Raw genomic sequence first — 26631 nt, forward strand, 5'->3', positions numbered from 1 at the left:
CTGTAAGTATCACATCACTATCTGGCAGCATCTGTCCCACTTGTCCTGCCACCCTGCGGCAGTTGTAGTGAAGAGTACAAGCGCAGGCCACGAAACAAAACAGTAGCACATATGGTAAACAGTGCTATCCACCCATGTGGCTGTTTCGACCATGTCAATGTTGTTCGGACGATATACTTTCTGTGCATATTATATGCCTACATGCACAAATACACATGTCAACACATATGAAACTCCGGTGTGAAACCCATGATTCCGTGCCTGATCAACACCTTCAAGAATTTGCCCGCTACAAGCCAGGGGGAAGGGCTGAGCCCAATAAACACTGCAGTATTTAAACTTGTATGGCCACAGATGCTAAGAATGGGGGTCAGACCGTGGCACCCCAAATCAGAGTAGGCGCGCACGAATTTTATTCAATGCTCATTGCACCAATTATTTTCGCACTGTTCCAACCTGAATTCTGAAACTCTTCCAGGGGTGAGACAGCTGAATCTGATTTGGGAGCAGTTTTTGGAGCAGCGAAATCTAGATTTTGGAGCAGAAGAATTGTGATTTGGAGCAGGATGATGACATTTATTATGTCACCTTAGGAGCCTAAAATCAAATTTTTGGCAACTCGGGGGAAAGGGGGGGGGGGGAGTGCACTTTTTTAATGGATTTTGAACGTACATAACACTGAAACAGCCTTTCAATGAAGTTTTTTTTCTACTAGAGTATCACAAGGCACGAATTGCACTACCTTTTTACAAGCCATTTATAAATTCTTAGGCTCTATATGCATAGATAGCATGGAGTGCCGTTGAAAACATTGAATCGAAAAACGAAGCAATCGTAAGGCATTTTCATTATCATGTGAATGCTGAAATTATTATTTTTGAATCCCAGACTCGGCTTTACACACAATTGTAGAGGCATGGCAAAAGTTGCGCAAAGCGAGGTGACAATCTTCGCACCCCACTAGACCTCCCATTTCAATCCGCAAGGTGCGCATTCACTACGATCGCAACTTGAATAACGTTGGTATGTTTAGCCACCTCCCTCTTGGCATTAAATTTCACTTCAGTTAGATAAACCATTATTATTAGCGTGCAATAATAGCCCGTCCCGCTATCGGCCACTGCTTGAACATTTTGCGGCGATGTAGCCTGCGCCGCCACTTCTGCAGTGTCGATCGTCCCATTTCCGCCGCTGGCAAGCTCGCTGTCAAAGGCAGCAATAACTCAGCGTTTTATTATAACAACACAATGAGTCCGAAATTTCACTTCAAGCACGCACCGCGCCTCTCACTCGAGGCCGAAACACGGCGAATTCCCGGCACCCACGTTGTTTTTGATGAACTTCCGTTCTTCGAGTCACGCAACTTCCCTCAACAGATCAAACGACTAAATGAAAACCCAGCCACCCCCATAACCAAAACCACAGTAGAAATCAGCGAACCACGAGCAACTGCTTCGCCCGACAGCCATGTTTTCCAATATTCACCACACCAAGATGGCGGCGGCCCAGTAATGTCGTTCCGGAGATACGGCGCTCCGAAAATTGGCGTCTGTTCATCAATTTTCACCAGTAGTTTGTCGCCTGAGTACACATACGTATGTTTTCTACAGGACTTTGCAATTGTTTTCCATGGGAAAACTTAAAAAAAAAAACTCGCAGAATATGTATAACATGTGCAACCCGACATGGTGACCTTCGAAAAAAACTATCTTGGGGACAATTTTATGTGGGTTTTTTATTGAATGATCAATCAATTAAACCTTTACAAACAGGATCAACTTGGGGGTGCTGGAAAATTACGCTGTCAGTAAGCATTTTACCCCACTGAAACTGGCGCGAGCGTCAAAATCATTGGCTCTCAGACTGTTTTGGAGCAGTTTGGCGCAATTTTTGCAATTTTCAAGCTTTTGAAGCAGCCTGGCGCAGGAAAGCAGATTTGTATCAAAAGTGCGCAATATGCGCAGCTGTCTCACCCCTGCTCTTCCTACATGAGTGTGGGTAACTTGTTTGAGGACACTTTCACGTTGCTTTTGCACCCCCCCCCCCCCCCTTCGACCCTGGAAAAAAAAAAAAAGTCACACTTAAACTTGCATGTTGCTAAAAAAGCCCAGACTTCCCATGCTATGCAGTACATCTTGTCCAAAGAAGTTTTCGCCTAAACGTTGAATAGGTTCACAGCAAGCAACACCCGCAATAAAAGTAGCTCGGACAAAACAAAACATGTACAACAGAGTGCAAAATGTCTAGTGAGGAACTTATCACGTTTCTAGTGAGGAACTTCTCTTGAATACTCGATGATACAAAGTGAGATGACACAAAACAAAAGAGCATCGAACAACAAAATCCCTCCCACAGCCAGCACTTGTAGAAATGGCACCAAACCCAACGAGCCACAATTCAAGCACTGGTAGACGACACAGCAAACAAAAGAGACTTGTCTACAACTTTGGCAAAAGCAAACTTGACTTGCATATGTCAATACGGCACACAGATGCGGGAAATGAAGCAAACCCTAACAGCGTCACAACATCAACCATGACCTGCTTCCTGACACATTGTTCAAAGCGCACCAACCAAAGGCCAAAGCACACTGCTTGCTGGAAATGTAGCTGTGTGTGTTCCATATATGGAAGAAAGGTTCTTGGCACAGACAATGACACTTGCTCTATACAAACACAGTAGCCACAACTCCTTCTTGCGACGTTTTCCACTATTGAGGCAAAATTTCTAGCCTGCTGGACCGTCAGTTTGTTCCGATGATAATTTCAGAGTTCTTTTTCTACCCTTAAGTTCCCTCCAGGGCATGCCTCCTCCACCTCCTCAAATAAACAACCAAACAAACATCACACAAACGTCAATGCCCTGTCTGTTAGCTACATACCATTAAGAGCACTCTGGGCTCTATTGTGAGCATGATCAACACCAATCAGTTTACTGGACACCGAGTCGTGAACTTCTGATCTTCTCCACTGGCCCAGATGCTCACTGCTTCACTGAGTGCCCCATTTGCGCTCTTCTTCATCACTTTGACTGACCGCACTCCCCCGAGTCGTGCAACTGAACTCCCTCATCAGATGAGACTGCCATATGATGAAACAAATTTCCAAGTCTCTTTGACCACTAGAGACATCCTTACCATGTACTACACCTAGAAAGAGACTTAGGTGCTCTAGTTTTTTGTGCATTTCTTCACAGATTTTATGTAACACCATGGCTTTCCTTATCCTTTTACTAGACCTTAAGATCTCCCAGAAAGTTCATCAACCGCTGAACATAAACATTCCTTTTCGAAAAACTACTTTTCACTGCCAAAGCACTCCGGACAACACAGCTTTGGTTCCAAGACACCCTACACGGGGAATTCAAACACAGCAGACACTTGGTGCCCGCAAAGGCACGCTCTCCCACAAGGCATCCCCCTTCACTTTGCCTGCACTGACTTGACTAGTTCATTCACTGCAGCAGCCTGAAGCTCCGTTTACCGGCAGAGCATCGCTACTGTGGCTGGCAATTTGCTGGCCGTACCAAACCAGATACAAGTTTCGCTCCAATCTCAGTTTTGTTTCGTTGACTGCCTCAGCTATCGTTGGGGTAACGCGGAGACACTGCGACGGCCATACAAAGCCCAAATTGCTGCAACACGGATGCAGGCCTCAGCTCGAGGCACAATGTACACACTGCAGCTACACTCTTTTCACCAGACGGACTCGGCATGTAACCACAGTAATGCAAAAGCTACGGCTGCCACTTGCTCCCACACCTCAGCTGGTCCCTGTATGATCGCGTGCACAGCATCCAAATCAACACTGGCAAAGTTGCCCAACGTGGGACTAGTTCCTCACTGGCATAGAAAGCCCGCACGCCCACATCACGCTTTGGCATCTCGTCAAGGGGGGTCAGCGAGGCCCGAGGCAGGCACGTTCCACGCAGTGCTCCGGCCACCGCGCTGCCAGCGCCAGGTCGAGACAGAGCAGGCAAACCCGAAGGGGCGGCCGCAGAGAGACGGGGGAAGGGGCCACCTAATGGCGTTGCTGTCGGCCAAAGTACACTAGCCGGGTGAGGGTGGAGGTGATGGAGGGCACCTGCTTCTTGCGGTCCATGCTGGGGTCGCCGGGCACGCACGACTCGAAGTACAGTGCCACCCGGCGACACACCACCGTCAGCATGGCGAGCAGGTCGGTGGTGCGGGCCCGCTCCTGCAGCACCGAGCACAGGCCCTGCACAAACCACGAGCCCTGCGTCGTGTTGCGCCACGAGTAGAAGCCTGCAAGGGACGAGCAGGGATCCATGAGGGACGGTGCCACAGGGAATGGAAGCTGTGCAGCTCAGAGTGAACAAGCAAGCTTTCCTTTCAGTGGTCTAATGCACCAAGGCTTCTACAACTGGGCCTCGAGGAAGCGGGGTGTACTGGGAGGCTGGGGGTTCATTTACACAACCTCGTGCACTTGTGCCGTCACCAGAATTCCATCCTCCCCAGAAATACTGCTGCCACAAGCTGCATTTGAGCCTCTCTCCTTGCGCAAACATTTCCAAAGACCCCAAAGCTTAGAGTGGGTATTTTTTAATAATTTACGTCCCAGAGAGCACACAAACTTTGTGCATTACAGCAAGGACTTGGGCAACAGGCCCTCACCAGTCCACTGGTGTGTGAACCCCACATTAGTGAACATCCAACTGTTATCATGAATGTTTTCATGGATCAGTAAGCACCCCACAAAACTGCAGGCGCACTATTGGTTAATGTCAAATCAATGCACCTATGTTACTGGGCGGTAAGTTGTGCCATATCGGATGGCATCGCAAACCAAATGTCTCCAAGAAAAAAACTCGTAAACGACACCCTTCTGGGTCCCGTCACATCCACATTGAAATCCGACTACAACCACTGGGATAGTGCCATCACAACTATCCCCGAGGGCACCCAAGCAATTCTTAAGGGTTCTAAATGCAAAATTATTAATGTCCAATTGAACGCCTACTCCACTTTGCTTCCACCCTGCATACTCGAAGGGCTTTATCTTCTTGCCACTTGACATGATTTGCTTCACGATCCACCCCTGCCTTGCATTTTCAAATGACTATCATCCGTCTCCCAAGCGTTGCACCACTGGTCGTTCCTGCCGCCTTGTACTCGATCCGCCTCTGTTCGCTTGCTTGCCTGCATTATATTGCTCCCTTGCTTGATCTGCGGCGCAGCGGCATTGACGGCCACATTTCACTACTGCTGAGTTAAAGCACATGCTACAGAACACCGTGCACTATTCAATGCCTCACGCTTCAAGACCGGCACAGCCTCCGGAGTTCTACTAGTGAATTTTTGTTTTACACCAACCGAAAAATATATTGAAAGCTAGCCACGTACAGCACAAGCCAGGCCTAATATACAAGGTCAGTGAAACGCATTTAAGGCCATTGGTGGGCACTGACAAACAACGATGAATTAATTAGTCATTATAACTTAATGAATGGAGCTTACAAGGAACATTTAACTGTTTGGCGACCACGCCACAGGCCATCGTTCACAGGTAAATGAAGATTCAAACCTACCGCAAAAACTAAAAACGGCGCTATTCAGACAACTGATGCCATCTGGCATGTTCATTGAAAACCCCTTTTTCAGTTTCATTGCTGTTTGCTTACATTTCGCGTGGGTAGACGGTGTCGTGAGTGAAATTTGAACCCAAGGTAGCAGCTAATCGTGCGAAAATGGCGTCCTATTTAACTGCGCTCTGCAAAGGCGGACAGCAGTTTCAGGATCTTCTGCCACTGTTGCTGCTGTTTTTTTTTTTTTTTTACTCCAGCAGCAGTGATGACTCCAGCAACAATGCGGATTCTTCAGATTTTAGTTCTAAAGAAGACTCTCCCATTCAAGAGCCTCAGACGTCGGCAGGTGCTGCCACGGAAGGTTTGTTTTTGACTTCGCACTGCATTCCTTTCATGTGTAGGTTCTGGACAACGTGCGGCGGGGATATTTTGACAAATGCACCACGTCGTATCGCATTATCACCTTCAAGACAGCCTGGTGCTCGTGTAAAATTAGCGCCGTGAAATGACGCGCGCTGCTTCTCAAGAGCACTAAATTTTTTTCTTGTTTTTTACCGCTGCAGTGAAAAGGATTTTGTGTGAAAACACAAACAAGCATGCTTGGATGCATATTTTAGAGAGACCGACTGACTCTCAAGTGGCTTCGCGAAGTGGCACAGCCATCAGTTTGGTGGGCCCACAAAAATCCAGAACTTGGTGTAGTGTTGATGTATATATTGAATCATAGCTTAGGAACATAGAAACCTTTCGTACATCTTAGAATTCCTAATAATTATTAGGCTCAGCAAAATTGCCTATTTGTGTTTTGTGTATAGATTTGAGCGCATTTTATTTTTGTGTTGTTGACCAATAAATAATTACATCTTTTACACAGACCTTCCATTACCAATGATGTGATTGGCCCAAGCCACTTTGGAGCAGCTTCTGGAGCAACTAAAATTGTGTTCTGTAGCAGGTCGGCATGCTTTTGGAGCAGACGTACACGTATCCTATAGTATGACTGCAAGTGATGACCATTTGCACAAAGAATAAAACCGTTTATTCAATGTAAGCAAACAACAGCATATTGGACAAATGACAAAGAAAGAGCACAAACTGCAAATTATGCATGGCAACAAAAAATTCCCGGAATGAAAAATAACCTACACAGGCCCTCTTATTTGAGAACCTTAAAAAAACTCCACCAGTGTAGAAATCACTGATAGAGAAATGCTGCAAAGTAACCTACAAAATGAAATTTGCTGCCTCAGGTAACTAGGTTGCACACCTTTTCTTGGCACAGGCGAGTTTTGCCAATGCTGAAGCAAGCCTGCTTTTTGCCTTCTGCTGGAAGTGAATGCCCACTTTCAATGTCACCAAAGTCCTTGGACTTTACTCCCCAGCCAATCAGAAGCTCAGCATTGCAGATCATTTTTTTGCTGTTTCCACTTCAGCATGTACAGCCTGTTCAGCATCATCCTTTTCAGGTGATTTAGTTGAGCCAGTACACCTTCGCTTAGCTACCGACTCTTCTGCAGCATTACGCTCTCTGTACCTTCTGAAAGAGCCCTGGACAGCCTTGATAATAGTAGGAGTGACCACAAACTTGCTTGGGTCTCCGCCAAACCGTTGTGCATGTGAAAGAACCTGCTGCATGCCATTAGCATTAGGAATCGTCAAGCGAGCCCTTTCGAGTAGCATGTGGCGGTTCTCACTGAAGCCTCATTCGAGGTCTGCATTACCATGCGGAATTTATAGTAATGCCTTGATTACCTTGCATAGGAGAGGGTATTTTGCTGATCCATTAGGGCATAGTGACTGTGCTGCGAGAAATATGGGATGCCTTGAACGTCAAAATTAGTGGAAAAAAATTGTTCCATCAAGTTGGAGTTATGCACAATATTATACCAAGCTTCAAAGTAGCTCATTTGTATCCTTGTGGTATGCAAACTTTTGGCAATGAACACCTGCACGTATGAGTACTAAGTTGCTGCGCCAGGCAAAGTAGTACGTAAAACATAAAAGAAGCCAGAAATTTTCAAATTTAAGTAAAAAAAAAAATGCTTCACTTGTTGCCATGGGGACAACACTGCAAAGGGAGGTTGTTCAGTGCGATACAGCCAACGAGCTAACCTACTTTGCATTGAAAGCCCATTGAAAGCCATCTCCCCCTCCGTTTGGTCTGCTAACTGGGCTATGTACTCTTCACAAAGGAGCTGAAAATGATGTTTTGGGGAAAGAGAAAGGCTGTAAAAGGCACTCCAATTTCAAGGCAAGGCCTTCCAGAAGCCCCATGTTCAAAAGGACATGAAACGCTACAACCATGAAGACTTTTGATAAGTGAAACCTGTGTTGCAACTTCGGAAGCCGTTTTCTCAAAACAGTTTTTTTTGCCACCTGTGTCGCTCGTTCCAGGGATTTCTTCATGACCGCTGGGTCTATTTTGATTCCGTTTCTTGCATTACATTCCTTGATGAACAGTTCAGGTCGTGACTCTCTTGGTTTTCCAGATTTGTTTTTTGTGATTTTTTTTATTCAAATAGTCGTTCACAGTCGACATGCCTGTTGAACATTAACCTCTAAAAAAATGAAAACTAAAAAACATTGTGTTTAAAAAAAAAAAATTCTAAAACTGTCACAACCTCATTCATTCATTTGGGAATGCAAAGCACTCCGAACAAGTTTTCTATTATGTTTTATAAGTGGCTCAAGTTCGGTACAAGCGGAACAGAAAGAAAATTTAGTAAATAAAAAAGTTATCAAAATATTACCTTGAAATTTTTATGGCGTTATGACAAAATCATTTTCAGTTGCTGTGCCAATTTTCATCAAAATCCACAAAGAAACAAAAAAGTTGATTTTGAAAGCCACGTCCCCCCCTTACACCTTCGCAAGTTTCTAAAAACTTAACTGGAAGTTTTTCTAGTGTCATGTTTGAACGTCGAAGAACAAAAGGGAAGCGAGAAACAATATCATGAGAGCACAGCCGACATCATGTGGTGACCCCAAAAGCCAACAAGTTCCTTTCGGTATTGGTGCAACACTCGGCCAGATAATTGTGTGACCCTTGCACAGTACTGTATGCATAGCCATATTTATTATGACCTTCTGCATGCTTTTTCTGCACTAAAAAAACATGACAAAACTTGCGAAAAGGCTAATGAAATTTGTCAAACGCAAACCGGGCCATAAGCAAAAACAAGATAAAAAGGAGGGGGGAATACCGTACTTATCCGATTCTAACGCGAACTTTTTTCCAGAAAAATGAGCCGAAAAATCGCATGCGTGTTAGAATCGGATACGAAACCGAAACTGCCGAAACAGGGGAAATTTCGTCCCGCCAATCGCCATCTCAAGATGGCGCCAAAGCTTTTAGCAACGATTTTTTGGATGCAGGAAGCCTGGGCTTTTCTATCGGCATTTACACAAATCGTCAAATTGTTCCACTTGCGCACTTGATAACAGCAATGGCAGCAGTGGCAACGAAGGTGCGCCGCTTCCATGGCTTACAAACAGCTCTCACGTGTTCAAACCAAGTGGTCGGCTGAAGCGTGCGCCTCTGGAGAAGCTCGCGGGATGGGCGTGCGAGGCGTGGGCCACGAACCCATCGACCATGGTTGAATGTTGTTTCAGAAGTGTGGCATCGCGAATGCGCTTGACAGAACCGAGGACGAGGAGTGATTTGAGTGAGATTACTTCGGGAAATAAATCGCCCGTTTCTCTCGCATTTGTTTTTCTTGCTCCCAAAGTACCATGCGTATTGCAATTAGAAGTGCAAGTTTTCGGTTTTTTGCCTGCAAAATCAGGTGCGCGTTAGAATCGGGTAAGTACGGTAAGTCATTCCCTATGTGTGCACCACTTATCACGTGGTATAAAGGATGTAGCAGGGAGATATCGGGTGAATGTCACACTCTCAGCCCCCCTCAGGAGTAGTTGTGTGTGCCCAGCTGTACAAAGGAAGATAGATCTTAAGCTGGGGAAATCAAAAAGAGGATGCAATCAACCACGGTGAGAGATTTGTGCCCTGTTGTACGGCCGCTGTATACCACTTGCCCCTTGACTGTGGAAAAATGTACATTGGGCAGTCGGGTAGGTGTGTGAACATGCGCCTACGGGAACACTTGAATAATTTAACAAAGGACACATCCCCTCCCACTTATCAGTGCCCTGCCGAGCATGGGGCTGCACGCTGTGTTTTGATGAATGCGACGTTTTGTTCGTCCACAAGGACAAGCTGACACAAGAGGTTGTTGAAGCCTATCCTATCAAATCAACAAGACTTAGAACAAGACTCCAACACTTAGAAAAGACCTAACACATTCAATTGAGTGCATAGAGATGCACGCTAAGCTGAGCAAATAAAGCAAGAATGTAATTAGGAGAAACTACTAACCAGATATAAAAAAATAAGTCGTGGCCCACAGAATTCATGACAGGGTAGGTTTACCCGAAATCGTTCGTCTCCAAGGCTGCTTGCGCATTTTTGATGATGATGATGTTCTGGTCAGTAAAACAGCTGATGCGAAATAATTTTATGAAGGACAGCTGTGCAACTAAAGGTTAAACTGGTTGGACTTCGCACGGACAGCGGCAGATTGCACACAATGGACGGAAACCATCTCCCTGGCAATTCTTACCCTTTTCATAAGAGCTCGGTAGTATGCAGGAATGGCAACCAACCCGCACGTGAAATTGTTGACGAGTTGGCTACTGTGAGACTGGGTACAACATGCGTCACCACAGCATCAATTTCACTGCTTACGAAGGAACTGGACTTCCCAATGCGCAATCGTGTAGGGGGAACCAGACCGACTTGTGACATTGCTGTGAGCGCTGTCTTGTCATCACGAGTTTGCACTTTGTGTTTCCATACAATTGTGTTTTTTGGGGTATCTTTCATTTCATGTCTACTTCTTCCTTCCTCTAGCGTGTTATCATGGAGTTCACATTTTGGATTCCCATAAAACCATGCCTTTTGCACAGCTTTCATGCCGTGTTTGCGTCTTCCTTCCTCTCATGTGTTCGCCCATTTGCGTTATTCTCCAGTTTTGGTGTCTTGTTTTCTGATTCTGAGCACTGAGGCCTTGCGAACAGCCAGGCACGCGCCCTGTTATCCCAGGCAGAGACCACAGCCAGACATCTTTAGCAAATCGGCACACAGTACACCTGACCACTGCCCTGCACAACCACTGTGATGCTTGCATCTGCATGGGTGCAGTTCCAGTGTTACCTTCAAAGCTGAGCTCCCCAAAGATGTGCGGCACGAAGTAGCGCAGCTGCAAACCCAACAATATCATTTGACAAATTCCGATGCACAAAAGCGACCCTTCGAATTTCGTTTGGTGCTGCTCACCCGGCACTGTCGAGTAGGCAGCCAGGAAGTCGGCGTGTGTCGGGATGCGGTAGATCTGGGAAGGTGCGTCCGTAGAGTCCAGGACTGCCGCAGTGCCCGCATCGAGCCGGTCTCCCCGACAGGCCTGCAAGGAACGAGAACGACACTGCAGCACACCGGTGCATTTCAAGTGCCCCCTCAATTGGCAACAACCTGAGGTGCCTCCTGTGAAAGAGCTTTACGACCACTTAGTTCAAGGCAATTCAAATGCACACTGAAGTTGCCCCCTTTGCAATGCTTCGTATGTCAGTTCAGTCTCAGTGCTGGCAACAATGATTTTTCATGTCATGCAGCAAGTGTCCATCCATGCACAGATGCACGGAAATGTGAAGACCCATTCTGAGGGTTACCAAAGTAGCAGGAAGGCCTGCCACCGCACCAAAGAAAATTGGGCGTTTAGACAGTGGCCATCCAAAATTGGGGTTTGAAGCAACAACCAGGCTATGAGGCATGCTATAGTGGTAGGGTATGGATTAATTCAGATCGCCTCGGGACGTTTAGTGTGCCGAAAGTTTGTACACATGGAGGCAGTGGTCGTAAGCGCTGAAAGATAGATAAATGCAGAGCATAGAAGGGTGTTAAGGATATATTTGGGGTGGTTTCATAGTGAAGCCTTTTTCTTGCTTCATTTGGGTATTCTTGATCTGAGTTGGCGCAACAAGGCATCTCTGCTTATATTTACGAAATTCCATACACACAAAATATTCGCAGTTACCAAACCTCCAACTGAACTTGAAGGACTTAGCGCATATCATATCATTCGCCTATAAATTCCGAAGTTTCAGAAAACCACACAACCCAAAAGATTTATATGTCCCGTATAAACCGGTATATAGGTCGTTTTTTTCCAAAAAAAAATCCGCACAAAAGTCAGTCCTCGTAATATATAGCGGCCACTGGCCGAATGTAAATTGTCTGGCAACAAGGTGCAAGCGTTTGCGCTTCAGCGTAGCGAGCACAGTCCGTCGCCATTGCCCTTTGTGTCGGAGTGCTCTCTCGCTCTATCAGGCCTTTATTTGCTTTTCTCTAGTTTTTACTCTTTTACTCGTCTTGTGTGTGTGCGCGCGTACGTTTCTGTATGTGTCTGCTCTGAGATGAGTGGCGGAAGTCGACGGCAGTTCACCGCTGCGTTTAAGCTGAAGGCGATTGAGTTTACCGAGCAGAATGGGAATATGGCGGTGCAATGCCAGTTTCAGGGTTCGTACAGAATATTTGACTGAAAATTCAAGGACTTTTCAAGGATTTCAAGGATGAAAATGGGCAAAATTCAAGGAGTGTTAGCAAAATTTTATTTGCTTACAAGACTTATGAAAGCAGCGCAGTTTTTGCACGGATTTCTTTTCCACAGAAGCTATCTCCAGCTCCTTTTCTTTAGCAGTTCGACGGAAGCTGTTTCAGGGTTCGTACAGGCTTCAAAAGCAAAAATTCAAGGGTTTTCAAGGACTTTCAAGGACCAGAAAACACATTTTCAAGGTTCCCGTCTAATGTTTTATCTGGGATTATTTATAACCTTTCCAACACAATGCAAAAGTTTTTAATTGCACAATACCTAAGCACATTAGTGCACATTTAGATAGGTGCTAACGGGTTCTTAAATGCTCCCCCAGCTTTATTTTTTTTAATTCATGGCTGGTATTTAGAGGTTTTTCTTTTTTCTTTGGTTTTTCTGAGGCTGTTTGATTTCAAAACTTGGTTCATGTTGCCTGCATCTCCTGTTTTGTCAGCAAGAGCATCAGCTGGAGCAAGTGTTGCTTCAAGGCAGGATGAACTATGTGCACGTCCACCATTTGCACGTAAAAGCAAACATAGATGGAGCATATGAGGCACAGACTAGATGGAAGATGCAAGATAGAGAACAGAAGCTGGCTTTCACTGGATTGTATCATGATATGGATTGGATTGACAAGTGCCTGCTCCCAATGTTGCCTTGTAATAATGAAAATCCACCAAACTTGTAATTTCACGCAATACACTGAAACTTGATTGTTACAATGTTTCTTTACATTGGTTAACACCTAAAATCCATGACAAACACTTTAAATTCTTGTGAAAAGGCAGGGCCATTGATTCTCTCCGGAAAAATCAAGGGTATTCAAGGACAATTTAAAAATTCCAGGACTTTCCAGAACCTTGAAATTGACACTACTAAATTCAAGGGTTTTCAAGGTTTTTAAGGACCTGTGCGAACCCTGTGTTTGCCTTGACTAAGTAGGTGAGGTCGTTTTTCGCTTCAGCTTCTTCCGAAAAACGGTCCGCGGATTCCAGCAGGCACTTGAGAGTTTTTTGAAGCTTTGACTTCCTTTCTTCCATCTTATCGAGCTCTTGCTTGAGCTCTTTTCTCTTTGAAGTTGCCTGCCGTGACAGTGCTTGTTTCTTTTGCTCGTCTAGGTATGCAGCATACCTATGCCGGGCTTGGCGCACTGACGCCTTCAACTCTTTTGAAATTGGAACGTTCAGCAGGCCGCCATGGATTTTCACAGCCTCGCAGATAACTCGTTGAGAAATATATGACAGCTCTGCCAAATTCTCGACCGCAACCTGCTTGTTGACGCTGAAGCCTCTTTCCACTGAGGCCTGCCCATGGCTCAGGAGGAGAAGTTTCAGCACAGCCCATAACTGCGAGAAAGAAGCATCGTGCTTCAGCAGCCGCACAAAAAAAACTGTCAAGACGTTCATGATCGTTCTCATAGTTTTGTAGTTCATGCCGTTTTTCTAGGCAAAACTGAATGTACTGTGTGCACACAATGTCTCGTTTGTGCTCAGAGAGAAGCTTGTTGTCGATTAGGCAGTTAAAGGTGTTGTGCCACCAAATTTGTTGCTTGTGCATTCTTTGTGGCAAACACTGTATATTTCGTTAAAAAGCATGATACATGCTTTTTACATGCACATATTCTGAGTAAAAATATTATTATCGCACGATTCATGTGAACAGGATTCAGTTTCGGTTTCTGGGCGCCGATTCAAGCAGTGACGTCACAGTGTTGCGAGGCGCTCTACCACGTGCGTCTACCATGCGGCGCTGCGGTACGTTGCGACTTTCCTGCGGCGTCTGCTCCCCCACATACGTGCTTCACCACGGAAGTAAACACGTCGACTCGTCACGTCAAGCCGCGACAGCTCCGACACAGATTCTTTGTCTGCATCCTCGGATGCAGACAAATGAAAACCATGGATATGCAAACCATCAAAATGCTTAAAAAAAAAAAACGCAAAAAAGCCTTCGTCGCAATTCGAACCACCAACGTTGACCGCGAAAGCGCAACGCGCGAGACCACTGAGCCACCGAGCAAACGGTTTCAAACCTCGCTATGGCCGGTGTACTAGATGGAGGCCCATCCTTAGAGTCGTACGTCGGTGTTTACTAGCTAGTTTACAGAATTCCTGACTTGTAAAGTCAAATTTCTTAAATAGCGCTTGCGCAGCAAGGTTCCGCGAAGCCCCCGCAACAGCTTATCGCCATCAACTCTGCTCTTTTGTGAAAGCGCTCACAAAAATAAGTTTGCCCGGCTGCGACTGCGATTTTGCACTGAAGGGATAGTGCTTGCCGTACTTTGGTTTTATGTTTTACGTTAAAAACCTTTGCCGATACTGATCTCTTATTACCCAAATTACCCTACGTAACTCTTCTTCTGCACGAAACTGACCTTATATTTTCTACAGGCGAGCCGATCGCACACGCATTCCGGGGTAGCGGCGGTAGCGGCGTCGCCGAAGAGCACGACCGAAGCGTCGAACGCCAAAATACGGATCGCATTAGCGCTAGTGTTGAGTTGTATGGGCTTCATGGAACTTACTGAGTGTATTACACTCCAGAAACTAACAAAATAGAGCCGCGTTCATTGCGGCACGAATGTTGTCGGGGCGCAGTTTTTGCTTCTCGGTTGATTCCCGACGACGCGTCGGGAGACCAGTCAGACGCCGGTTTCGTTGGCGTCTTCGGTCGGCGAGTCAGTCACACTACGGCGACTTTCCATCGGCCGACGTGTTTGTGTCGCCGTCGGCGTAGTGTGACAACGCGGTCTGGCAATTCGGCAGTTGGCCGATGGTTTGGCGAGGCGACTCGTCGGCGTCGCGTCGTCGTCGCCGTCGTGTTGGCATAGTGTGTCTGATACGACCAAGTGACCAAACAAACTGTGGTAACTGGAGTTCACGTTTACGTCGCTCGAGTCGCTAATGTTGTTTGACGTCACAAACTTTGTTAGGCTGGCAATTCACTGACGTCATGGTTAGTGGCGCTAGCGATGGGTCCCGATTTCCAGAAGAGCATTTAGGTAATTTTTAGAAGCGAATTAAAATATATATTAAGCGCTTGCTGTACCCAGCACTTCGTGTTGAGGGTCGTTGCATGCAGAGGAAGCTTACAGCAGGCTTTTTACAGAGTTAAAATTTGGTGGCACAACACCTTTAAGCACAATTTTTAGCTTTTCAAGGCACGTGTCTGTCTTGGACATCTCTGTGGGGTCGAAACATGACAACCCACGAACGACAGGGTACCTCAGAGGACTTCTCTCCATGACTTTCAGGATCATGTTCACGAGGAACTTCCAGCACTCGTACCTAAACTCAAGAATACACTTGGCGCTCGCTTTACTGCTTTTCAAAATCTTCTCAGCTGCACGTCCAACATCCACTTTTTCAAGTTCTGTGTAAACGGCAGCATCTTCAACATCAATTCGCAGCAGCTTCGTGATGCTGGTGGCTTCTGTCATTACAGAGCACTTTACGAACCTTGACAGAAGGCTCCTCAGAACACTTTCAAGTTCTTTGGCCAGCAAAAACGTCTTGGGAGAATCACTCTGAAAAACAGTCAGGAAAGGCTGCACAACCATGGCAACATTTAGGGAAAAGTTCAGTTTTGCAAGTGCAAGCTGGTCATTTAGAAAAGCACTGACATTTTCATATGCTCTGCATTTTGGCACAGGCAGCCTGCGGTCACTCACTGCTTCAGTGTATTGCTTCAGGTGCTCCCATGTGGCCAGGGCTCTTTCCAGTACGGGCACGTTCTCGATCCAACGGTGAGATACAAAAGGAAGTGGAAACAAGCTGCTCCCTGTCTCTCGAATAAAATCTTCACGCCTGGCCGGTGCATCATGAAAGAGTGAGAATAAGCTGGACAAATATGTGTCAACTGGCCAGCCCGTTGCATGCATTCCAGCTTTGTAGGCATTATGCACTGTGTGAAGTCCACACGATCCAATATACAAACACTGAACTTGAAAGTCATTTTTCATGTGCTGCTGGAACTTGTGGAAAAGACTCCAGTTGACATTGGGGCCATCCATGGAAAGCTGAACAATTTTGCTCATCGGAAAGGACGCCAGTGCTTCCGTCAAATTCTTCATGAGGTCGTCCGCTGTGCTGTGGCCCATGAATGCCGACGTCACATACCTTGCTGTCACCTCAGAATTGTTCCACAGTCTCACGTGAACATCAAGTTGTTTCTTTTGCAGGTATTCGTTCAACGTTTCATCAAAAAGGACAACAAAATGGTCAGATTTCTCCATCATGTCCAAGACTTGAGAAGCGAAGAATGGGCGCAGACCATGGCACGCGACGTACGCGCATTTTTTTTCCGAACAAGTGAAGCTTCTCGCGATATCGCTATCCGGAAACATCTTTCGGAACAGCTCGGAAACTGATCCACTGGAGCTGTATGAGTAGTGTGAAGACACAACTTTCATCGTCCACAAAATTTCGGCTTCAATCACGGAGTCATGCCTTCTGCAGTCTTCGTCAAGGGTCGCAGCTCGAGAGGATGTTTCCGTGTTTTCCCGCAGAGAAGTCGTTTCTGTGACGTTTGCCGCTTGCAAAAAACTCATTACGGAAGAGCAGCCCTCACCTGCCGCAACTTTGGATCGGTGCTTGGCACTTTTCTGATGGCTCTTCAACGCCGACTCCCCCATTGTTGCAATGTCGACCGACCTCTGACATACTGCGCACTTCGCTCGATAAGGGTCGCTTGTCTCCGGCCTCACCCAGTTACGATATTCGCTGTGCTCCAGCCACGCAGACTGAAACTTGCACTTTCCGCCTGGCATCTTGTCAAAGTAAAGTTGCAGGCATTGCACAAAGCACAAACGCGAACTTTCGCTGAGAAATGACGCGCGAGACCGACGCACGGACCGAGTACCGACCGACCGTTGATATAACTTGCGTTGGATTGGATTGGATTTCTGGCTCGCATTTGTTGCCAGACGACGCAGGCACTGCCGGTTTCGAAACCGAAACTTGCTGCTATTGCTCTTCTGTCAAAGCTACTTGTTTTCGCGATCATGCCTCAGTAAACGCGTTTTTGAAATCAGTGCGACTTACGGAAATACGTCGTTCATTTGCTTTATTGAAACAAAGTCCACTAAATTTTCAAGGATTACAAGGAGCTCATTTATATTTAAGGAGTTTCAAGGGCCCTTGAATTAATGTTATCAAATTCAAGGATATTCAAGGGTCTGTGCGAACCCTGCAGTTTGGCGTTTCGGAGACAGCTTAGCTTTGGCGGAGCCAGAAAGCTAAGCTGTGTGCATGCAACCCCCGGAACAGATAGTTCCGTGAGTGTCAAGCAGTGCACCCACACAACCCAAAAGATTTATATGTACCATTTAAACCGATATATAAGTCGTTTTTTTCCAAAAAAATTGGCACTAAAGTCACTCCTCATCTTATATAGCGCCCATTGGCCGAATGTAAATTGTTGTCTGGGTTGTGTGGGTGCACCGCTTGACACCCACGGAACGATCTGTTCTGGGGGTTGCACGCACACAGCTTAGCTTTCTGGCTCCGCCAGTACCGCACTCTTTTCTCCTAGACGGCAAACTGGCGTTGCGCCGCCATATTCCCATTCTGCTCGGTGAACTCAATCGCCTTCAACTTAAACGCAGCGGTGAACTGCTATCGACTTCCACCACTCACCTTGGAGCAGACACGTACAGAAACGTACGCGCGCACGCACACACACACAAGACGTGTAAAAGAGGAAAAACTAGAGAAAAGCAAATAAAGGCCTGATAGAGCGAGAGAGCACTCCGACACAAAGGGCAATGGTGACGGACTATGCTCGCTACTTCATTCGGGAACTTCGCTCACAATCGCTGCCGGCTATGCCGGAGGCCATCCGCTACAAAGCGGTCGTGCTCGCTTGCCAAGACAGTCTCTCTAGGGAGGAGTTAAAGGGTTTGAGGTCGTGGGTCCACCATTTCCTGCAGGGGAAGGGATTTGGCAGAAACTGCTGGACGCGTATTAAGAGAAGCTGATCAACTTGCAGTGATATGTGCGGGAGGAAAAAACGTTTCTCCGACCTCGTAGTGATTTCGGGAGGTATGAACTCCACCCTTCAGCCGTTGGACGTTGTCCTGAACAAGCTGTTTAAGGACTGGCTCCGCGAACTGTACAATAAGACAGTTGTTCCAATGAACCAATATAAATGAAAATTATGCCTTGTTGAAAACAGGAAATGCCAAGCCAAAAACAATTGAAAAGTATACTCTTTACAACAAGTTTGAACTAGTTGGGCACCAGGTTATGTATAGCTTGTTTTTGGAAGTCTGCGATCGACCACCACAAACATGCACTGGCTTAATCCACTAGCGGCGACAGGCTTTCCCGCATGGCACCAGTGATGTGCAGCGAAAGGGCACGAGGACAGTGCTCAAGCAGCCCCTCTCATCTCCTTGGCGTTGCGACAACTCCACCCTCTGCGTCCCTTTTCACATACTGGCAGTCAACACCGCAGATAATAAAGCCCTGTTGCATACCCGTGCAGTCCCAGAGTCCCCAATTGTCTTATCAAGTCTCTTTTTAAACCTGCAATGTTCAATTTTTTTTTCTATGCAAGACACAAGAAAAACAATGGACTTGTCTAGCTTCGTGCTCGTGCACACCAAGATAAAAAAAACCATCCTTAGCCAGAACACCTTGACACAGTAACAAATGGAGAGGGAAGCCAGCTGGACCAAGCGTGATACACCTTTGTTATTACACACTCTAATTTTAGTCTGTACTCTTCTTTACATGTTCACATTTGGCATGAAATACCCTTTGCGGAACCCATACCTAAGATTATTGCGCTTGCGTGCGAAGAAATTATTTACTACTATTTATTCCAGTCCTAGAACGAAATAGCTCGACGGGTACTTTAGTTGGTGCTGGTCCTCCATCCCAGCTGAGAGCCCAGGTGCGCCGAGTGGGGCCCCCCACCCCCGTGGCTGCTGACCTGAATGAAGAAGAGCTTGGGCTTGCCCAGCAGGGTTGGGCAGACGTCCCCACGGAAGGGCTCCATGACGCTGTCCACGGGGAACTTGCCGTCCGTCGCGTACAGCACGTCCCGGTCCCCGTGCGTCAGGATGCAGCACACAAAGCAGTCGTCGTGCGTGTAGTCCTGGCTGCCCACTGTGCAGGGGGTGGGGAAGGACACCGCCATTATGCACAGAGGGCCAGATACCTGAACTGCAACTGCAAGGGGCAATGTTCCACTTTCCCCACCATCTCCACAGGGACGGGGCATCAGCCGTACTCAGAAGTCCCTACAATTCCCTCCCCTTTGCACTCAGCATGTTGGGACAAAGGGACGGGCACAGCCCCAGGGAAAGGCACAGCGCAAGAAGCCTTCACTATGCAACCCCCAAGTGTGAAAGCCACCAGGGCCTTTCCACGTGTCCCACCTGTGACCACATCTTGCAGCTACGGCATCGGCCCACAAGGCAACCAAACACACCAACATCGGCCCACAAGGCAACCAAACACACCAACATTGTCTTCATGAGCAATTTACAATTTGTGTACGTTACATTTAGGCAAATCCTTCTCTCTTTTTTACCGATGCAGGGACGAATTTGGTAAAACTCATTGCTTCCCAGTGCTGAGCTTGATGCAAATGCACCTGTCCTGGACTGAGTGAAAAGACGCCTACTGCCAGACCTTTTCTAGCTGCACAAAACATTTTTTTAAAATCTGCCCAGAATGGAAACAAGCGTTGCTCTTTGCACTTTACGGTAGGGGAATGAAGCTGCTCTCGTTTATTTACAAGAGGTGAAAAAGAAAAAAATCCTTACAATTGTTTTCCCGTGCTTGTGCCATCCAGTCGACCAAAAACAAGGCAATTTCTAGCACCAAAGATGCAGACAATATTGGGTGCCCAGCTACAGTAGCAGCAAAAACGTGCACCCCCGGGTGGATTTAGGGTTGTCGCACATGCTGAGCGCTTATGGCAACAAAAGGTACAAGGCCATCTGCCCTGCATCTGATGTAGGGGCAGCATGGGTTAAGCACACTGAAGCTACACGTGGCATATGAGGTGCACCATAGTGGGAGGCTCGGGAAAATGCCCACCACCAGGGGATCTTTAAACTGCCATGAAATCTCAAACCACAGGCACTTCTCTTCCCCCACCCCCCCCTTTTTTTCTCGCCCATGTGCACTGCTAGCAAATAGACCTGGCTGCAAACCTACGCACGGCAACCTCCCCAGAATAAAGCCACACCAGCCAACACAGGCACGGCTTCAAGGCAGGGTGGTGCAAATATTCAAAATTTTCCGATGTCAAAGCGAATGTGCAACATTCAAATCAGCCCGAAGTAGAGTAGCACTATTTAGAAACTACAAACACTTTCAAAGTTCCAAAACACAAATAAACACTAGCTGCAATTAATTTGGACGCAAAGAGTTATGAATTACGTTAAAACAAAAAATACCCCGCTAAAGCGTATCGAAGATATGCTGTTCAGAGCAACTTAGGCACCAAACTTTGAGCACTTGCGGCCAGCACCAAAAAGTGCCAGCTACTTGCTGGTGGTGAGGGCAAGCTTATCCATGGTGCACTGTCGGCGTGTGGCCTTTAGGAGCAGGTTTGGAGCAGCCAGAAAGGCCGTTTGGCAGGGAGCTGGCACAGTGGACTGAGCCAACCCGCTGCCAATGGTTTAATCTATTTATCTACCATGTAAAGCATTTTACCATGCACTACAACCTACTCCGAACCAGGAATGCAGCTTTTGTACCATATCTGGAAATTTATATTATGCGGAGTTATCTACATTCAGCGCCAGCGAGTGAGCCATGTTATCCCCGTTCAAAGGGTAAACCTCACCTGCAGAGTCGAAGGGTATCAGATAACAGGCCTCGCTTCGTGTCCAGTAGATGACAGTGACCGCGCCTATTCCCATTGATATTATGTTATCCATGAATACCAGCTCAAATTTTGGCGCGCTTATGGACAGCTAATGCCATCCAAAGGGTAAAAGAGAAAGTAGTTCCCCAGTTTCACTTTAAAGTTTCTTTTTTCCGCCGTGGGGGGGACTTTCAAAGATCTTTCGCTGTCGGGTGCACGTGGTTTCGGTTGCGGCGTCGATGCCGCTTGCCAAAGCTCCACGGAAATGGCGAATTTTGATGGATTCTGATGAATCTGAGCTGTAATCTCTGGATGATGGTAGCAGCACAAACACATCAATGACTTTGATTCGTTATACTCCAGTACAGACGTCGAAATTGCATCAAGCCGCCCCGGGAACGTCACCAGGTATCCACCAGCAAGTTTCGCTTTCTCCTCGGGTCATTCTATCGCTGTCATGCGCTGATGTAAACATATCTGGCCTGTTCTAAAGGTAGCAGCTCATATCTGCAGGGTGTCGACTTTGTTCGGGTGGGACCACTTGCCGCCAGCTGCACAGTGGAGCCAACCTTTGTTTCATGACGTCGAGAAACTGCTTCGCACGGTGGCATGATAGGCACTAGCGCTTAGGTTTTTTTATTGTATGTAAATAACTTTTGTACTTACAGAGCTCATATTTGCAGTATTATCCTACAAGAGCCTTGTTTACCCTGTGCAAGGTAGCACTGATATTTTCATAATTTTTATTTCACTTTTTGTGCTGATAATTTTTTGATAATACGCGTAATAAATCTGTTTGAAATTAATACTGTTGGAGAGCCCCTACCCTTCCTCTATCATTTCATACCTTACACTTAAGCATCAGTCATTTTCTGTGGCAGGAAAACGTATTTCTTGGACAACCCAAAAAACAACCGAAGAAATTCTTCCAAGGTCACGAGAGTGTTAGGCGAACTCATGGTGGCATTCTATAAAACAAGGCATTTGCTTGCATTTTTTCTCTATCGAACAGCGGCTTATGTGCGTGCGAAGCAGAACATAGCTTTGTCTTCGCCCGTCAGTTTGGCGCAATAAGGGTGGTTCGGCGCGGGATGGTGCACGTAAACATGCTTGGCGCTCAATGGCACAGCTGATCCACCCCCGATACTGATAATATACTAGAGGAAAGTCAGCTAACAGCTACCAATGTCCCTCTCCTACTTGACTTAGCTAGCCACATGGCTTCTTTTCGCTCTTGAAGCCAAAATCAACAATAAAGGGTGAAGTTATTGTTCTTGTTCGCCTTGCATGAAGCTACTAAGTAAATCCTGACAAAGAACCCCTTTGGGGCTCCGCTATTCTATAGACCATTTTCCTTTCTAGAGGTGGGTGCCACCATTTGCTTTCTCTGAACAAATGCTAGCGCAGTCTATGAGGCGAACGCCAAAACCGCCGCGCCGGGCTGTTAAGTGCTCCGTTTTCTCCGTGCGTCTGTTCGGTGCCCGTGCATTACCGAGGGAACCACAATCAATTAGTGTTAAGTTTGCGGTTGCAGTGTGTGTGTGCGTGCGTGTGTGTGTGTTCTGTTTTCACCACCTGCGAACGGATTTTAGGTCCTAATCCGCTGCCAGAGCAGAAGATGCCGACCCCGGCTGTTGCGAGTAGCGGTAGCACTGGTGGCACTGGTGCCACTGGTGCTCTGCAGTTCTGCGATGCAAACGCCACCGGTACGGCACCGACTGATATATACGTATTTTAAATGCCACCAAGCTTGTTATGTTGACCGATTAGTCACGTCTACGAAAGTGAGGACGTCGAATGCAGAGCGCGCACAGCGTGTGGGTCACGCTGACCCTGGCTCGCGATGGACTTCCGATGAGGCGATTGCCACGCTGTTAACATTGCAATACATTATAATCTTTCTGAACTAGACTTATCACGGTACCGACGAAACGAAATTGCCTGGGCGGAAAAAAAACAACCGCAAAACCAGTCAAATTACTATTCGAAGGTTGTGATCATGATTGGCCAAACTCGGCGCAGCGAATGTTTCCCGTCGCTTGGAGCCCATCTTTGTGGACCCTCTACTTCCACCATGAATGCTTTAGGCGATCAGCAGCGGCTGTTTTGTACTTGTAGTACTTTACATTCCGTGACAACGCAAAAGGATTAGAAGCTTTTCCTTTGACTGCGTTCTGAACAGGTTGAGCTATTTTCCCATGAAGCGTTTGCGTATCTCGAGCTGCGTTTCCACATTGTGCTGCACTGCTGCCTGCTTATCCTGCTATCAACCAGCAGTGTACGATGGAGAAAGTTATCCTTTCATATCATTTGGCAGTGTAATGCGCTTGCCTGAAAAAAAAAGTAAACAAAACGCCGTGACTTTAAAGGTTAGATCGGATGAAAAGGAAATTGTTTAATGACAATCGACTATGATGACCGAACAATAAGCATTATTTTAAATTGATTACAAGCAACCAGAAGTTATTATAATGTTGTATTGTATCGGCGCACGGTAAGATCCCCAGGTGGTCTAAATTGATCCGGAGCTCTCCACCACGGCGTGCCTCATCGCCTATGAAGCGCTTGTGCGTTAAACCCGATAATCAATTAATCAATCAATCAATCAATCAATGTTGTATTTTTGAAACCTTCGGAAAGGGCAACACTGAAAAATAATGCAATTTCACCAACTAGCCCAACTCGCCATTCTGCTGCAGAATCTATGTTGTATTGAGAGGGATAAAGTTACTTCTAACATTTCAGGAGGTTCCGTTTTGTCACCCCTGTGATAAACGGACTTTGCTCCGTCAGCTTGCCGTCCAAGAAGTGCATCGAACAGACCCTAGAGTTTCATTCAAAGTATTTGCGGTTTATCAACGGCGTGCACCGATGTCTCAACTCGGTGTCCGTTGGGAAGCAATGCAGCAAAAACACGTTGCCACCGCACTGCATTCTCTCCAGGCAGTGTCGTGCAGATATGCGCTGTTGGCGACTTTTTCTCGCTTTCTCTGGTTGTTCCCTAACACACCACTGCACAGTGCTGACCAGTCGACGTTTGCGCCTTGAACGGCATGCAGCATTGGCTAAAACAGTTGAAAGTTCCGCAAAAACTAAGCATATGATGAGAAACCCTCTTGTACTGCGCAGCGGAGCCTACTGCGCCGAGCGATGTTAACAGCCCAGCGCGCACAGGCAACGCTAGTCCGCCGGAAGCAGGAGGCGCGCGGGCTGCCGAGAGAACTGGTTTGCGAGTATTTTACCCCTTTCCCTGCTGCTTATGGAAAATGGCGTATTGACAAAACAACTTCAAATAATACTGAAACTTTGTTGACAAAGACACTTCTCAGCCCGCTCATGAGCCATGCCAGGGACAAGTGAAGCATTCCCACCCGGTATGTGACAGCCTGCTCGCTGAACCATGGCTCACTTAGACACTGCAACCACATTTCCCCCTAGTACACTAGTGTGAAACCTTACGGAAATCAGGAGACGAACGAGGCTCACGGGGAGGATTTCCGATCCTTATCAGAACTGGCCCCATCAATTCACACGTGGCGACCAGACTTTGGAGGAAGCAGCTCCAATTGGATGCCCATGCTGCCCAGAGAACGGAGGCTGCCGTATTAAAAAATCCCCTCACAACTGCTCAGGCTCACAGTGTCGCAAGCTTAGCACGAGGGCTGTGGGAGAAAATCCTTCATGGGCGTCTTCATACGCAAAATGGACGTGCCGTCGTTACGCAGCAACAACATACAGCTGCTCGACCCCCACCCTGCGACAGGGAAAGCTGCCCTTACGGCTCTTGAGCTCGGCCAGCATTTCCCTGGAGGACATGTTGTGGTGGATGGTTGGCTCGAAGCCCAGCTCGCGGAAGCGGTGGTACAAGTTCTCAGCGTCCAGGTCAGTGCCCCTCCGCTCGCTCAGCTTGGTGTGGGGCTCGAAGTACTGCAAGGGCACACCAACAGGTGTCACACTCCCCGTCGTCTAGCAGTACACAATCTGCAACACGATGTACTGGAATTTTTTTTTTTTCCAGCAGAAAGGGCTCCCGGCATGGCTAGAAAGCGGACCCAATACACTGAGAATAAACAGCAGCATACACCCCAAGCTTAGCAAAATGCAAACAGCAGTCACCTATGCAGATGAAACCAAATCCAGTTAAACCACGTCATAACGAGACGGGCTATAAAAAAACAATGGATATAACGAGCAAATTGCAATTCCTCTCTGAAGTCCCCACAGAAACCAATGTATTTAAAACCTTGTTTAACGAGGTAAAATTTGCCCGTTACAGAATATAATGAACAAATTTCATTAGGAAGTAAAATTTTGAGCCAATTTCACGACAGAGACAACGCAGATTTGAGACAGCACGCAATGCGACGATGACTGTATTTAAAAGTTCAAAGCTCCCGCCATGCATCCTCCAGCAACGCACGCAAAACTGGATGGCGCGCCACACGCGTGCTGTGCCTGCAAAGCTGGTCCCACTTTCCCCTCGCTGAACATGGCGCGCAGCCAATGCACGCGGCACGCGTGGCCACTGGCCAGTTTGCGCCTTGCTGACTGTTGTCACTCGCTGACGTGCGCTGCAGGAGCCGTGTCGTCGAAATGGGGAGCGTGTTCCTTAAAGCGCTTGACTCTTTTCCTTTATCGTGCGGCGCACGTGATTCGAGCAACAAGAATGCGTCAGGAATGAAGCAAAAGCAAGAGGCTACAATGCTAGACCAGAAGGCGGGTATGATAAAAGCCGTCATATCCGGCAGGAAGCAGAGCGAGCCATCATTCGCATCCGGAAATAAGATGCATCGATGTCCAAGTATGGACTCCTTTGCACCTACATATGTTTGAAATACGTGTCATGTATTTATAACTGCAATAAAGCAGTAGCCCGACTTTTCCTTTTTATCCCCGGAATGTGGCTATTTTGTTGTGTAACGCCATGTGGTGAAATGCCCGCTATTTGTTTTGGGTAAGTACAATATTTGCGGTAAATGCCTGCTATGGCTATAATGCAATACTGTTTAACGAGGAAATCGCGGCACCCCTTCAATTTCATTTAAACGAGGTTTAATTGTATATGTCGCCAGCAAGGGCATTGGCAGGATCCTGTCATTAGAGAGGCTAACCGATAGCATTGTATGAGGAGAGCGAGAGTGGCACGTGCCTTTTTTTGCACTCGCCGGCCGACCGCCATGGTCACCAGTACTCGTGAAGCCGTGGTCATTGGTGAATAGCTCGGGAGAGATTGATTAACTAACATTTTTAAACACTGATTCAAGCTTGCGCTTTCTGCTAGGCAGCGCGACTGTTGAATCCGCGCTACAAGCTGCCACCAAATGAGCAAACAAGTGCTGCCGCACAAGCCAGAAGGTCATTACACCTACCAGAAAGCTTTGGTAATGCAGGCATCGATGGGGCCCTATAGAAGGGACACCGAGGTGAATGTGTTGAGGTCCTACTTGCGGTTGCATTGTGCAATTTAAGCTACACAATCTCATTTTTACTATTCAGGACATCTGGAGCCTTTGTTAATCTGAAATTAGTGGCAAAAGGGTCAATGGCATGCACCATTTGCAACCACCAACTGAACTACCACAATGACATCATGCCATCGCAGTCTCCAAATTTTTTATTC

General features: G+C 46.9%; 1 protein-coding gene and 2 pseudogenes across 2 annotated transcripts in view; all 3 read right to left on the bottom strand.

Moving 5' to 3' along the window:
- Window positions 1-6: 6 nt before the first annotated feature.
- LOC144179865 (caspase-1-like) overlaps window positions 7-26631 on the bottom strand; it is a 42268-nt gene continuing 15643 nt past the window's right edge. For both annotated transcript variants that reach the window (XM_077708298.1, XM_077708294.1), the window contains exons 5-8: window positions 24791-24938; window positions 19122-19297; window positions 10877-11000; window positions 7-4264 (exon numbers count right to left, since the gene is read on the bottom strand). In XM_077708298.1, the coding sequence (XP_077564424.1) occupies window positions 4020-4264; window positions 10877-11000; window positions 19122-19297; window positions 24791-24938 (693 nt within the window). In that variant the 3' untranslated portion in view covers window positions 7-4019. The remainder of the gene's footprint in view (window positions 4265-10876; window positions 11001-19121; window positions 19298-24790; window positions 24939-26631) is intronic.
- On the bottom strand, window positions 11673-13742 carry LOC144174247 (uncharacterized; annotated as a pseudogene).
- LOC144179843 (uncharacterized) lies at window positions 15124-17358 on the bottom strand (annotated as a pseudogene).

Source organism: Haemaphysalis longicornis, unplaced genomic scaffold (assembly GCF_048455015.1).
Source record: "Haemaphysalis longicornis isolate Haplotype H1 unplaced genomic scaffold, Haemaphysalis longicornis Haplotype H1 scaffold_1, whole genome shotgun sequence".
Classification (NCBI taxonomy): Eukaryota; Metazoa; Arthropoda; class Arachnida; order Ixodida; family Ixodidae; genus Haemaphysalis; species Haemaphysalis longicornis.